This window comes from Rhinolophus sinicus, linkage group LG07 (assembly GCF_036562045.2).
Source record: "Rhinolophus sinicus isolate RSC01 linkage group LG07, ASM3656204v1, whole genome shotgun sequence".
NCBI classification, from domain to species: Eukaryota; Metazoa; Chordata; class Mammalia; order Chiroptera; family Rhinolophidae; genus Rhinolophus; species Rhinolophus sinicus.
The window spans coordinates 86,990,335-87,005,284 of NC_133757.1; the positions used below are offsets into that span (position 1 = coordinate 86,990,335).

The following is a 14,950-nucleotide window of genomic DNA, read 5'->3' on the forward strand; positions in this document are numbered from 1 at the left end:
AATGCGGAAATTAAATAACTTCTTCCCACTTTCCATTCACTGTGTAGTTTTAGGATATCCATTATTTTGAAATGATAATTTGTATCATATATGATAATTTAAAGATTCATGGCATTTACATATTCTTTTAAAATTATATTCCAAAATTACTTATACTTAAGTCTCCATATGTTTGAGTTCAATTCTTACTACCAGTTCATTTATAAAAAATAAAATCTTCCCCCATTACAGAGTTATCTAGTTTGGTTCCTCTTTTTAGTAGGTAGCATGTATTTGTACCGTAGGGTTCCTACCTGGTTATACCTAGGTAGAGGTATTTTTTGTTAATGTGTCAGGTAAATGTAAAATTTTCAATGTACAAGTATGAGGACAATTATTTCTTCTTATCATATCTTTTTAGTGTTTTTATCCTGTTTATTTTGGTCTATTCAGAAAATTTACTCTTGATAGTGGATTGCCATTTTTTTATGTATACATCTATCATCTCTATAATTTTTATCTCTCTACCCTGTTACTCCACATATAGGAATACACTACAATTGGAGCATGGCTGTGGAACCAGTATAGTAAGAGTTGGATTTCCTTACTATTTAGCAGCTATGAGACCTTGAAAAATCACTAAACCTCTCCAAAACATGAGCTCCGTCCTGTGATGGGCCTTTGGGTCTGGAACTCACCTTTGCAAATTAAGGAACTGCTGCAGCATTCTTCACAGATAACTCCCAATGAGCCAGCCTGGCAGTGTTTGCATCCTGGGTAGTGCCTTCCCTTGAATCTGGATAGGTCTATGACTAGCTCTTGACCAACAGAATATACCAGAGGTGACACTGTAATTTCTAAGAAGCTTTAAAGCTTTCTCCTGGGCCTCTTAGAATGTGTCTTCTAAGGGAAGCTAGTCACCTTGTAAGATGTCCAAAACCCTGGGACTGTCATGTTGGAGTAAGTCCAAGTTAGCCACATGAAAAGCTTACATCCAGACCAGGCAAGGCACCAGCCATATAAGCGAAGAAGATTTAGTTTAAGTCAAGAAGTTGTGGACAGATTTATTATGCAGTAATAGATAACCAGCAAATAATATTAATTAATTCTGACAAGACCTAGTCCATTATTTCCCATGACAACCGCAGTTTTCTTAGGAAGTGAAACTCAAACAATTTCTAGTCACTTCTTGCTACTTCCTTCTATCCGATCCCAGCGGCAGATTTTCCTTGATTTCTTTTGAAGCATAGGCTCAGCAATATTGTGTAATTTACAGCCATCAGATTTATTTCCCATCTTTTTTTATTTTTAGTTTGTTATTTCAGCTGGATGGTAGAGGTATGTAACTATCATATTCTATTTTTTTTCTCTCCTAGATGTTTGAACTCAGTAGTGCTTAAGGTTAATCTAAATCTCTCTCGCCATTCTCTAAACCTGTCTGTCCTTTCTGTACATCCAACCAAAACAGACAAACTTCTTACGAATCATTGCTAAATTATTAGCTGCTCTTTAAAAAAGAAAAGAAAAAGAAATACTTGGATCAAAAGTAAAAGAGTAAACGGGATCAAATATATGGTGATGAAAGGAGAAATGACTCTGTGTGAACACACAATGTGATATATAGATGATGTATTACAGAATTGTATACTTGAAATCTATGTAACTTTACTACCCATTGTCACCCCAATAAACTTTAATTAAAAAAAAGTCAGAGCATATTCAACATAAGATCCAAATGAGTATTTTTTAAACATTTCACCTTCTATATGTAAGCCACTTCCTCGTAGCCTACACCCAGAGATACCATTTGCCTTGCCAGGCTTTGAAAAGTTTCTATACTAAAGACGGTAGAAAGGTCTTTATACATACGTGATTAACTGAGCAATGTCATGACGCTTTTTTCTTAGGAGGACGCTCCCCCTCCATTTAGAAAAGTTTTCCAAGGTGAAGCTTGCATTTGGAGTTATCTTTATCTTATCCTCATCATTCCAGATTTCTATGCCAACAAGGGCCACGTGAGTATTGAGCTTTTTATAAAGCTGTCCAAAGAGAATAAATGGCAAAGCAATGACTCAGAATGGTGATATTATCAGTTAATATTTTTAATGGACTTTAGATTTTCAAACTTATATAAAACACCACTGTAAAAACCTTCTTCTCAGACGTACTTGTGAAAATCATCATCTCTTTTTGCAGATGCTAGCATCTCCATTCTTAGACAAGATGTGTTAGATAGTTACATAGTTCAGGTCTGTAAATTCCTTTATTTAGAGCAAAGGTCCTATTGAGATAAACTTTTCCTGCTTGTATCTCAAGAAATATTATAATATTCTGTTAGTAGCTCATTACTATTATTTCATTTTTAAGTATACTTAATACTTTGTCAAGTTCTCAGAGTCATAGTATTTCAGAGTCAGCAAGGCTGACTTGGTGTTGCTTTGGATATTAGAAAAGAAACATGCTATGTGAAAAAGTACTGCATCTGTAAGTGACAATAAAGTACATGGTGCTCTCATTCTTAAACCCAGGCTGAACCAAATAATCTGTAATGCACATAAAATAACCTTTACAAATAACAAGTGAAGCTTATGAGACAATATGCTTACTCTAAAGATAAAAGCTTAAATAGCTACTACAGTTTATAAAACTGCACAGTGTTGGTCAAAGGGTAAAACTTCCAGTTATAAGACAAATAAATCCTGGGGATCAAATGTACAGTATGGTAATTATAGTTAATAATACTGTATTACATAATATACTCAAAAATTGCCAAGAGTACATCTTAAACGTTCTCACCAGAAAAAAGAAATGGCAATTCTGGGACATGTTGGTGGTGTTCCCTAAACTGTGGTGGTAATAATTTTGCAATACATAAGTGTATCAAAGCAAAACATTGAACACATTGAATTTACACAACGTTAGTTACACGCGAATTATATCTCAATGAAGCCGGGAAAAAACTGTATAGTGACAGGCTTTCTCATGGAGCAACTTTTTGCTGAGAAACCCAAAAAAATTATTGTTTGTTTCTTTTTTAAAGTACTTTGGAAAATAATAAAAGCATTGAGGCATGCGATTGTCACCAAAAGAGAAGTTAAAATCTAACCAGATTAAAATCCTCCCCTTTATTATTCCCTCAACTTTTGTATTCCTTTCTAGCTTTGTTTTATTCACCTGACAAAACTCTAATCCTGGTTAAAATTAACTCCCCACTACGCCTCTCCTCCACCGTGCCCCAGAACACAGATGGGGGAAAGCACGCTCTGCTGACTGCTTCCACTTTGAAGCCATGACTACTAACCCCACGTGACCTTTACCCCTCTCCAGCAAACCGCCTGCATTTCCAAAATCCACTCCATCTTTGCACCTTTTTTTTCATATGCACTCCTCTTTCTTAGAAATTCTGACAATTTATTTTAAATCTTCACTTTAAAGCAGATGCCCTTGCTTCCAAATTCACTGAGAATATAAAAGCAATCCGAAGACAACTTCCATAAGCTCCTACCACCCATCTACCCACGGGCCTACACTTGTTCAAACAACCTGTGCTTCCCAATTCTTACCATCTGCATGAATGCTCTGTGAGCCTAAGGCTGACTACTCTACTCACGGACTCCATCTCCTATCTCTCCCCAAATCAAAGGGATTATTCCAGCAATTCTTCCAACTCCCTTGTGTTATCAGTGCTTAGCCTTCCATGGAAATGTTCCCATCAGCAGCAAAAAAAGGATGAGCCATCTTGGCGGGAGCAGTGGATGGGGAAAGAACGTCTCTTTCTGACCCTTCCCCATCTAATTTATGCTCCATTGCTCGGCTCCCATTTATAGCAAAACTCTGGGAAGAATTTTCTGCATTTACTGTCCCTAATTCTGCTTCTCTCACTCTCTCTGGACTCACTCTAATCGTGCTTTTACTCTTATATTCCACAGAAACTTGCTTCATCTGGAAACTATGAGCTTCTACTTTGTTAATCCAATGGCCAATCCTCAGTGCTCAGAGCATCTAAAACCATTGACCATTTTCTCTTTTGATAGATTTTTGGTCCAAGTAGCTTCTGGAACAACACTCTCTCCTAGTTTTCCTCCTACCTCACTGTCTGTCCCACCTTCCTGATCTCTGTCAGTTTCTCCTCCACTCTGATCTCTCCTCAAAGTACTTCAAGGATCTGTCCTCAGGTCTCTTTTCTACTTATCTACTCCAACTCCCTTGATCTTACACCAGGGTTGGTAATTATTTTCTGTAAAAGTCCAGATAGAAAATATTTTAAGCTTGAGGTCGGGTGGTCTTTGTTGCAAGTACTCACCACCTCTGGCATTGAGCAGGAAAATAGCCATAGACAGCATGTAAATAAGTGGGGGTGGCTGTGTTTCAACAAAACTTTATTTTGTAAAAACGCAGCAGGCCAGATTTGGCCAGCAGGCTATAGTTTGCTGACTCGTGTGTTATGCTATCTATATGTACTGAAGACTTAATAGATTTGTATCTCTGCTCAGATCTTGCCCCTGAACTCCAATTTTGTATATCCAGCATTTCCATCTGGAAATCTTTACCAAAAAGATATCCCAAAGTTAATATGTCCAAAATGGAAAGATAATCTTCCCTCTGAGTAACCATTCCCTACCATATTTCCTCATTCCTGAAGATGTTTAGGTCAAAACCTTTAATGTCACTTGACTCCTCTCTTTTTCTTATACTTCCCATCTCCCACTCACCTCACAAACCCTGTTGACTCTATCCAGAAATCAGCTATTATCAATAGATCTACTATCCCTGCTTTTTCTTAAACCATCATTATTTCTTGTCCTGAGTTATGGCACAATTTCCCTATCTGCTCTTATTTCCACTCTTGCTTTCCCTGTTTATTTTCAATATAATGGGCAAGAGAATCTTTTAAGAACACTCATCTGAAGGTTCTCCAATGGACTCCTCACTAAGGAAGAATAACAGTCTTTACATAGGCTCACAAGGGCCTTCAGGTTTTGGCCACTGCTACCTGTCAGATGTCATCAATTCCCACCCTTGGGAAAGTCTTATTACTTTCCAGCCACAATAACCTTCCTGTGGTTCCTCAAACATGACATGTTAGGTTCTGCCCTCAGGTTCTTTGCTCAGCTTTGAACACCCTTCTTTAGGATCAGACACTTCTCTCCCTTCCTTTCGGTCTCCACTCAAATGTCACCTTATTAGAGTGGCCTTCGCTGTTTAATATAGGACCCAAAATGAATCTCTCTCTCTCTCTCTCTCTCTCTCTCTCTCTCTCTCTCTCTGTCTCTCTCTCTCTGTCTCTCTCTCTCTCTCTGTCTCTCCCTCTCTCTCTTTCTCTCTCTCTCTCCCTCCCTCCCCGCTTTATTTTTCTTTAGAGCACTTTTCACCATTCTATGTCCTCATTATTTGATGTGTTTATGTTTGTCCACTTGAACAAAAACATAAACTCCTTGAAGGAAAGGCTATTTATCAGTTTTGTTCCCCCACTTTATTTCTGTAATCCAGAAAAGCATCTGGCACAGAGTAGATGCTCAATAAATATGGCCAGTTCTTGGCTTTCCTTAAGAAGAGTGAACATGATCTTTGTGGTGAGAAGACGAGATATGACCTTAGTCATGGAATCCACCTTCATTTTCTTTCTATCCTTAGAAGATTTGCAGGACACCAGAAAATAACTCATGCATTTCAACTAAGCAGGCTAACTATATGTTCAAACAGCAAGAAACTAATGTTTGTGTCCTGATGCCCTCTGGAACTCTCCATAAGGCAAAGAAAATCAAGGAAGTGGCAAACATAAACTGTTTTGCTTTTTCACTCTATTTTCCCCTTTATTGCCTGAGCTTTGAAGTTCAATGTCATGTAAACATTAACTTGCTTCTAAAACAAAGCCAAAAAGAGCAAACTGTGAGGGGAAGAAAAAAGATTTAAATAGAAGGGATGTAGAAAACATTTTTTAAAGAGTTTGGAAATTGGATGATAAAAGTCAAGCTGAAAGAACAGAATCAACAATTGTACAATAAAAATGGTCTTGAAATCCGACGAATCTAAGTTCAAATCTTACCTCTACCATTTCCTAACTTTGTGATTTTACACAAGTTACTTTGCTTCTCAGCATCTCATCTTTTAAACTATAAATTGGGTTAATAACATCTTAGGGTTTTTTTTTGTTTTTTTTTTGAGGATTAAATAACATAATGAATAATGCCACTGTGCCAGAGCTTGGCTTGTTTGTTTTCTGTTTTCTTCCTTCGACTGGCTTTCTATTGAGATGTTTGTTAGCATTTTATTTTTTTATTTTTTTGTTTGAATCCTTTTTATTATTATTATTAGTTTCAAGTATCCAAAACCATGTAATAGTTAGACATTTACCCCCCTCACAAAGTGATACCCCAATCTACTACCCCTCTGACATTGTATACAGCTGTTACAATTCCATTGACTCTATTCCCTATGCTTACTCCACATCCTGTGACTATATATATATATTAAATTATAGTTGACATCCAGTATTATTCAGCTTCAGCTTCTTACTTAGCTTTAGAAAAACAAAAATCTTGCCAACAAAACCACATTTTATACCTTCATGGACCTGTGAATAGTGTGGCAAGTGGGTGAGAAAAATCTCTATCACGTAATAGTCATATTTAATTAAGTAGCAAAAGTTGTGGTCACCCTTCGAGAGCCTGTCAGCAGTTTTAGTCTTAGGAGTATTGACTTTTCTTTCCTGCTCCATGAGCATTCATAGAAACACCAATGGCACCATCTAGCAAATTGTTAAAATTACATTTAATAAAATGTATCATACCATGTTGATGTAATTGGCCATCTCAAACACCCTCTTTCTTATTTCTTCTGGATCTTGATTGTATTTTTTAAACTAAAAAATGACCAAGACAAAATATGGGCATTGATAAAAATGAATATAATGGGAAGTAAAAAAGGCAACTTCATTTTATTTTACTATCAGTGGTTATAATGCATGACCAGTTATAAAAGTTAACACTTAGAAGTGAGAAACAAAGTGCCTCTTATTTCTCTAGTTAAACTAAAGCATTTTCAGGGTAGAGATGCTATTTTGTCCCCTGAAGTACTAACTCAGTATAAAGCTCTAAGGAATTATTCTAAATGTATTTTCAGTAAAATGTCATGATTTCATTTCCTAAGTTTTTCATTTAAAAATACACAACAGCAAATAAACTTAATATATAATAAGAGAGGCCAAAGCTTTAGGGCCTGAACTAAATAATTTACTCATTATCATAGCACTGAATTTTTCCTTTGGAGGTCACAGATGTGGACCTCCAGTTTAGAACACTCAATAGGTGAAAATACATTTTTATAAAAGATAAATGATGAATATTACCAAAAAATTACCTTTTTCGTAAGATTCTATTCATAAGTGTGTTTTTTTTTATATTTACTACTCCCTGATGAGCATAAATTCTGATTTACCAATGATTTAAATACTTAACAGAAGGCAAAATGACAAAGGAATTTAATTGGAAATTAAGTATGGAGCTCTTAAGGCAATAAGAAAGGAGAATTGTAGTGCAAAAAATTCACTTTATACATATCACATAAGGTGCATATTGCTGAAAAGAAGAAATCATATCAGTCTAATTATACGTTTTCTTAGGTTCAGAACAATTTGCAAAAAAGAATAGCTCATATTTATGATTTTTCCAAACTGATCCATATTATTTCATATCTCACATGATAAATTTAGGTAAAAGGGGATTTTAAAAGACACATTTATCTGATATAATTACCTCACCATTATCCAGGACCAAATAATATTCTATGTATTTCTTATGTTCTGAAGCCTTCCGGGAGTTTGAGTTCTGTAATAAATATTAAAAGAAAAATTACTAAGACGACATCTTTCTCTACACGAGTCATTCTTTTATTTAAATGTGGAATTTTATAAAAACATTTGCTGATGTCTGTGAATAAAGAAAGACAATATTACCACTTTAAAATCTAACCAGCCAGAATCATCTATAGATAAGGTTCAGAATGTCAGAGCTAAGAGACCTCAATACAATGCTAGTCTGATCCCTTTATTTTATCAAAGATTTTAAATGATTACACAACTAATTAATAGGAGCGTGGGGATTAAAACCCAAGTTTCGGAATTTTTAAACAGTGGACTTCTTCCACTATCCTGAAATTAAACAGACAAAGTTTGGCTGCAGCATCCTCTTATTGTTGTTTTTGTTTATTTGTTTACTATCCTTTTATTCCTATCCCAGTGAATACGCACTCCTTTACTATTGGTGAAATGCCGAGAGCTACCATGGAACTTAATCTGTTCTTTTCTTCTCAAACTGAGCTAGATCTCTTTCCCACATTTCAACTCCCCTATTTTCTGTTCCTTTCTCTTACAAAACAAACTAAAACAACAATAAAAAAGAGGTTTCATAGTGGATGCCCCCATTGAAAAATAGCAGACACATTATTTGTACTAAATAATAAGCCATCAAAGTTTATTATGCTGCATTTCCAGAAGTGCTTATCTTTTAACAGGTAAATAAGCTTCCATTAACAAGAATAGATTACTGAAAGTAGACTTGTAGGTACTAACTAATGAGATATGTACTTACCTCCACCCTCCATGGGAGCAACATATAGAGGGTGCCAAAAAATGTATACACATTTTAAGAAAGGAAAAAAAACTGTATTAAAAATTTTAATATTCAATGTATACCGATAACAAAAGATGAATACAAGTCATGTGTATACATTTTTTTGGCACCCCTCATATTTATCAACACTTACTAAGCACCAGCAGTGCTCTCAGCCATAGGAATAGAGCAGTGAAATCAACATGGTCTATGTGCTTCAGGAATTCACAGTAGACAAATAAACATAGACATATCAGGTGGTAATTAGTGCTTTGCAGAAGATTAAATGGAGCAATGTGGTACTGAGTGACAAGGTAGTCATTTCAGAACAGATGGTTAGGGAAAGCTCTAAAGAGTTGGCCCTGAAGCTGACACATTAATGAAAATGAGAAGCCAGGCAAGGGAAGATAAATTGGAAAATAATTCCAGCAAAGAAAAAAAAAATGAACAGAAAGACTCTGAGGGGAATTGATATTGGCATGTTTAAGCACAGAAAAAGTTTGTGTTTGTCAGAACATAATACGGGAGGTCAGCGGGTGGGGAGCAGAGGATGGCAGGAGATTAGAGAGATAAGTGGGGCCCTAATCACACAGGGGCCCTAATCATGTAACTCATGGTCAGTTTTATTTTTAGATTTTGTACTAAATGCAATGAGAAGCCATTAGAGAACTTTAAACACAAAAGTGACATGATGTGATTTAGAATAAAAGAATCACTCTGGCAATATATTGTGTGGAGAGTGGATTCTACTGGCAGGAATGAGACTGGGAAAGTCAGGTCGAGGCTGCTGCCATGGTTACTGTGGGATGGATGGTACCTGTGGTAGTTGGGAAGAAGGAACAAAATGAAATATCTGGAATATATGGTGGCACTTGCTAACAAAAACCATATGAGAAGAGATAAAGGAAAGAGAAATCAAGGATAATTTCTAGATTTGGGCTTGAGAAATGATGATTGGTTGTACTGTTAGTGGAGAAAGGGGAGAATGAGGGAGAAGCAGATTTTGTTTAGGGTTTAGAAATTGGTAGTTGTATTTTGACCACATGTCTATTAAACACTCAAATAGACGCATGAAGTAGGTAGTTAATTATAATAGTCTGATCTTTACAGGAGAATCCAAAGTTGGAGATATACATTTGAGAGTAATTAGCACAGGGTTCCTATTCAAATAAAGCATAGTACAAGATAAGGTTACCTAGGAAGAATGTGTAGATAAAGCAAAGAACCGAACCCAGGACTGAGCTTTCTGAGGGCCTCTGGTCAACCAGAGAAGGGATAACAATAGGGGAACTGGGGATTAGTACTAGTGAGGTAGGAGGAAAACCAAAACAATAGGATGTGGTGGAAGCACAGCCATTTGTATGTGATCAGCAAGGAACTGAGACAGAGAGATAGAAGGGCTGTACCAGCTAAACCAGGAGATCGACATTCGTAGGGACACATATCTAGAAGTGGTTCTTCTGGGTTCTTAGCTATCATATCGCTGCTAGAATTTATACCCACAGCAAATCAAACCTAACAGAGATTTTCTTTTATCCAGACCAATTCTCCCAGTACCTATGGATTCTAAGAACATTTGGAGGACATGATACTTCTGTAACCAGAAGCTTAATTCCATATATGAAAGAATATTCTAAGTTCCTGTGGTCAGATTATATATTCTGCTCACTGCTATATCCCCAGCACCTATGACAGTACTTAAAAATGTGTTGAATGAGTTCATTCATGAACACAGCAGGATATGGTATCGCAAAGTAGTAATAATACCTTACACCTTTGTTAACATTGTATTGTACAAGTTGCCTGCTCCTAGAGGGCAAGCCTTTTACTTCTTTTTAGCCCTTGAATATTATTGTTAATAATAATTAATCCATAAGTACTTATTAAATAAATCTATGCACAACAAGCTGTTAGTGTTTCTAACACCTGCTAATGTCAACATTGACTATAAAGTTTCATCCAATTGCAGCTGCTCAGAGTGGAACCCAGATCAGCCAGGACAGCATACAGATAGCATTACACATAACAACCAAAGATATGCATACAACCAGACTGGTGGCAGGTGGGGCCACATTCTGCCACGATCCGTGTGCCCATAACATGTCATCCATCCCACAGGTACTGTTGGCCTGTTTTTCGTAGGGATCATGCTTGAAGAGCGCATGTGCCTGGGCATCCTGGTTTGTGAGGCCTAAAGGCTCAATGAAGTACCTTTCATCGCCCTGACTGAAGTAGCCCCTGAAAAACATGAGAATCCAGGCTTCTTAAAAAATATTCCTGCATTTGAGTGCTACAGACTTAGAGACTCTAAACAGTGACCAATGCCAAAACATTCCACGCTCATGGCAGTAGAATACAGTGTAACATTACAGCTGAAGACCCCCTTAGAGATGACCTAAGCTTGTTTTCATTAGGAATAAATGGGACCTATTGGGGAGAAGTGACTACTACAATGTCATATAGATAACCTAGGTCAGAGCTGGCACTAGAATGAAATTTCCTGACTCTCAATCCATTGTTCTTCCAATCCTCATGCCTTGTCTGCTCTAAAGATGCACTGAAAATGAAAGAGATTTTGGAGTCTTATAGATAAGGGTTAAAATTCTGGGTCTATCACTTACTAGCTATGATACCATGGTAAATTACTTAAACTCACATAGCCTCAGTTTCTCTGTCTGTAAATGGGAATAACAATACCTACCTAATAGGACAGTTGTAAATATTGAAGCAGATAATATATAAAGCACATGATCAATAAATAATACCGATTTCATCTCACTTCTCTCTGCTGATACTGTGAGCTGAGCTAAGATTCATTCAACCAATATTTAGAGAGAACCCAATATTTGTTAGGCATTGAATAAAGGCAAATGGTAAAAAAGAAAAGTCATGGTCTCTCCTATCATAGAGCTTACATTCAGATGAGGAAGATAGACATGGATTATATATATCTGTCTCTCTCTCTCTCTCTCTCTCTCTCTCTCTCTATATATATATATATATATATATATATATATATATATATATATATATATATATATATATAGTTACAGCAGATCACTGCTAAGATTAAAAAGCACAAGAACATATAATAGGGAGACTGGATTAAGTATTCACAGAATTAGAAGACAAGAGTGGATATGAGAAGATAAGTTAGATGGTTCATTACAATGATTTGCATGAAGATCATGGTAGTTTGGACTAGAATGAGAAAATGTAGTGAACAATCTCAGGAAATATTTAGAACATATAATCAATAAGGCTTGATAATGGATTGAAAAGGGGTAGTTGAGAGGCAATAAGTCATCAAGAAACCTAGGTTTCTGTATTGGCAAGTGGCCGGTTGATTATATTATTCATTGAAATAGGGGAAATACCAGATATTGGATAAAACTATTAGTTTGATTGGAGGTATATTAAGATTCACATTTCATTAAGATATCTAGATATGGAGATATAGAAGAGGAAATTAGATAACCAAGGCTGGGTATCAGAAGATATCTTACTATAGACAGATATATGAGGACTCCTTAAAACAGAGAAAGAAATGAATACCACAGGTATGGATAGGACAGCTAGAGATTTCAGAGTGAAGAGAGAAGGTGGAGAGGAGCTCCCAATCCCTAGAGATTCTGACTTTAAAATTGGGGATCAAAAGAAGCAAGCAAACAAAAGCAACTCTATAAGCAATTCAGATGTGTAATTGATAAACTACTATCAACAGAAGTCATATTTCCTTCAAATTTCAAAATTTTTGAGCCCTTAGAATTTTCCTAACTATACTAAAGTTAATTATATGTGATATTCTTCAGGTTTATTAAAACCCACACATCATCACCATCACCATCATCACCACAGGTACATACAAACCATTCAAGAAGTCTTACCTTAGACCCTTACATGTGCTGATGCTAGCTTCAGAAACTTTTTCATCAATGATATGTCCTTGGTAATAACAGTGATCCTAAAGAAAAGAGAAAAGGGGTTTTATAAAGAAAAGTGTGCATGATTTTTAGACCCCTTGCTAAATTTAAGTTTGAAATCTTAAAACAGTGTCTATAATGTTTTTAAATTATTTGATGCTGAATAACAGTCAACTTGGAGATATGAAAAAAATTCTTTTTTATGGTTAAAATCTATATTATTTAGCTAATGATCCCAAATGCTTAGAGAGCGTTAACTAAATGGCGTAAAGGTTGATGTTGCAGAAAAAGGATAACAGGGAGTATACAGTCTGGAAAAAACAAAGTTACAAATGTACGTTTAAAACCTGAGATCCCAAAACATCACACATTCATTCTTTCCTTCATTGATTGCCATTATTTTTTTCTAACACCTGTGAGTATTTTCCAGTGAATGTGTTATGAAGATTATGTTGTTATTTCTTAATTTATCCAAAGAGTCTCACCAGACTAACTGGAGTAGTACAGTAACCCCTGCCTCCCTTTTGACCAAAATGCCCAATCCTAACCTTTTTCCATGTGGGTGGACTTAATCAAGTATGCCTTTCTCCTTTGGGATAGATGAGCTATTGGCCCATGTAAACCTCTGTGCCATTGCTATAGACGAGACTGTGTGGAGGCCTTCCAATAGAAAACGCAGCTCAGAAAAGATGGCAATGATAAGAAATAAAATAAAATAAAAAACCACTCGTGTTACTTCACACTGTCACCTACTCTGAATAAGAGTCAAGAGTGGAATTTATTTAAAGAAAACATAGAATTCTACAATTCTACCATTGAGGAAATGTCTGGAGTTTGAGAGACTGCATGATCTAGAGATTGAAGAACACCACATGTATTTAATTTTTCACTCTTCTAATGAAAATAAGAGGTTCCTTCTGCCCAGCCTCCAGGGAGCACTTGAAGGCTGGAAAGGGTTACTGTGGTCGTCAAGGAATGACTCTGTTCTTGCCACACTGTACAAATGATGGAAGACCAATTAAGAAATTACTACTACTGAATAAAGCACCAATGCTATAAATGCTATTTCCCTTTCACAATTGTCTGGAAATCACACTGCATTGGGGTGTGTGAGTCATACCTCAATTAACAATGAATCTAGAATATTCTGTTTTACCATGATCTGTGGGCTAGTGGTGACCTCCTTTCCAGTGGAATTATAATGTGTTTCTGTGTAGTCTGGTGCAAGGAGATCCCTGGAGGGGGGAAAAATAAAAAGGTCATGGTTACTCATGCTAATTGCAAAGTCCAGTGATCAAAGTGAGAGCTTTCACTGGGTGTGCAGAAACGTTTTTACTCCTAAGTTCCTTCTCCTAACCCCCCTCAAAACAAGTCCAAGCATGAAAGGGATGCTTAAAATGGAAAGACTGAGAGAGGGACAACGACATTCCTGATTAATGTGGAACAATGTCTGCTTTGTCATCAGACTTTGCAGACTTGTCTGAGGAGAGATTTGAGAATCAAATGGAACTGAGAAGGGTAAAGTTGATAAAAATTACCAAAAAAGTAATGTTCCTCACCAGTTTAGGATAACTGCATTTCCACCTGGCCCTTTCAGTACCAGTGACTATTAACTGTAGCAGTGAAGAGTTTAGTGGAAATTGACTTGCATTTGGTAACTATAGCCCTTTTAGCACTTCCACTGAGCTTCTTAAAATTCTTTCAATTATCATGCCAGAAAATAGGAGCCTGAACATATTTTTTAAATAATCAGGGCAAAGAGAAAAGAAAGTGACTAAGATGTATTAAATGCTATCTCTATACAGGCCACTGGGTTAGACATGTCACATGAATCATTTAACATAATCTCTTCAACAATCCTACAAGGTAAATATTAGTCTTCTTATTTTCCAGACGAGAGTAAATAATTTGAGTGGCACAGGACCATATCTAGGTCTGTCTCAAACCAAAGCATGCATTATTTCCATTATATCACATTGTTTCCAAACTCCAGTCAGCTGTGATATTTTGCAAAACATGAGAGTCTATGTGTCTATCTTGCTGTCCTTTATAGAACAATTTAGGGATTAAAAAAGCTTTAAAGCAAATAATTAGGAAAAACTGCTTTTAAAGTAGTCTAGATATAGGATGGTCAAGATCTGGGTGAGAGCTGAAGCAGCGTAATTTGAAAAGAGATGTTGAATTTCAATGAACGGGATGAAGGGTATGAAGGAAGCAGAGCGCAATGTGATGTAGGAGAAAAATGGACAGGTTAGTGGATAGCTGCACAGAAAAGGCATTGGTGTTGGGATCAGAAGGGCTCAGTTCTGGTTTTACCACTGATTTTTTCTTTGGCCCTTCAGTGGATTTAACCTTATATATGTCTCCTTTTCTTTTTCTTTTTCTTTTTTTTTTTTTTAAGAAAATGGTTGCAAATTGTTTTAATATCTAATCTTTCCC

General features: G+C 36.2%; 1 protein-coding gene across 6 annotated transcripts in view; it reads right to left on the reverse strand.

The window, feature by feature from the left end:
* ADAM28 (ADAM metallopeptidase domain 28) overlaps nucleotides 1-14,950 on the reverse strand; it is a 50,395-nt gene that overhangs the window by 24,868 nt on the left and 10,577 nt on the right. For all 6 annotated transcript variants that reach the window (XM_074338687.1, XM_019714128.2, XM_019714138.2 and 3 more), the window contains exons 4-9: nucleotides 13,668-13,746; nucleotides 12,476-12,552; nucleotides 10,634-10,826; nucleotides 7,734-7,805; nucleotides 6,770-6,841; nucleotides 1,849-2,018 (exon numbers count right to left, since the gene is read on the reverse strand). In XM_074338687.1, coding sequence (XP_074194788.1) covers nucleotides 1,849-2,018; nucleotides 6,770-6,841; nucleotides 7,734-7,805; nucleotides 10,634-10,826; nucleotides 12,476-12,552; nucleotides 13,668-13,746 — 663 coding nt within the window. The remainder of the gene's footprint in view (nucleotides 1-1,848; nucleotides 2,019-6,769; nucleotides 6,842-7,733; nucleotides 7,806-10,633; nucleotides 10,827-12,475; nucleotides 12,553-13,667; nucleotides 13,747-14,950) is intronic.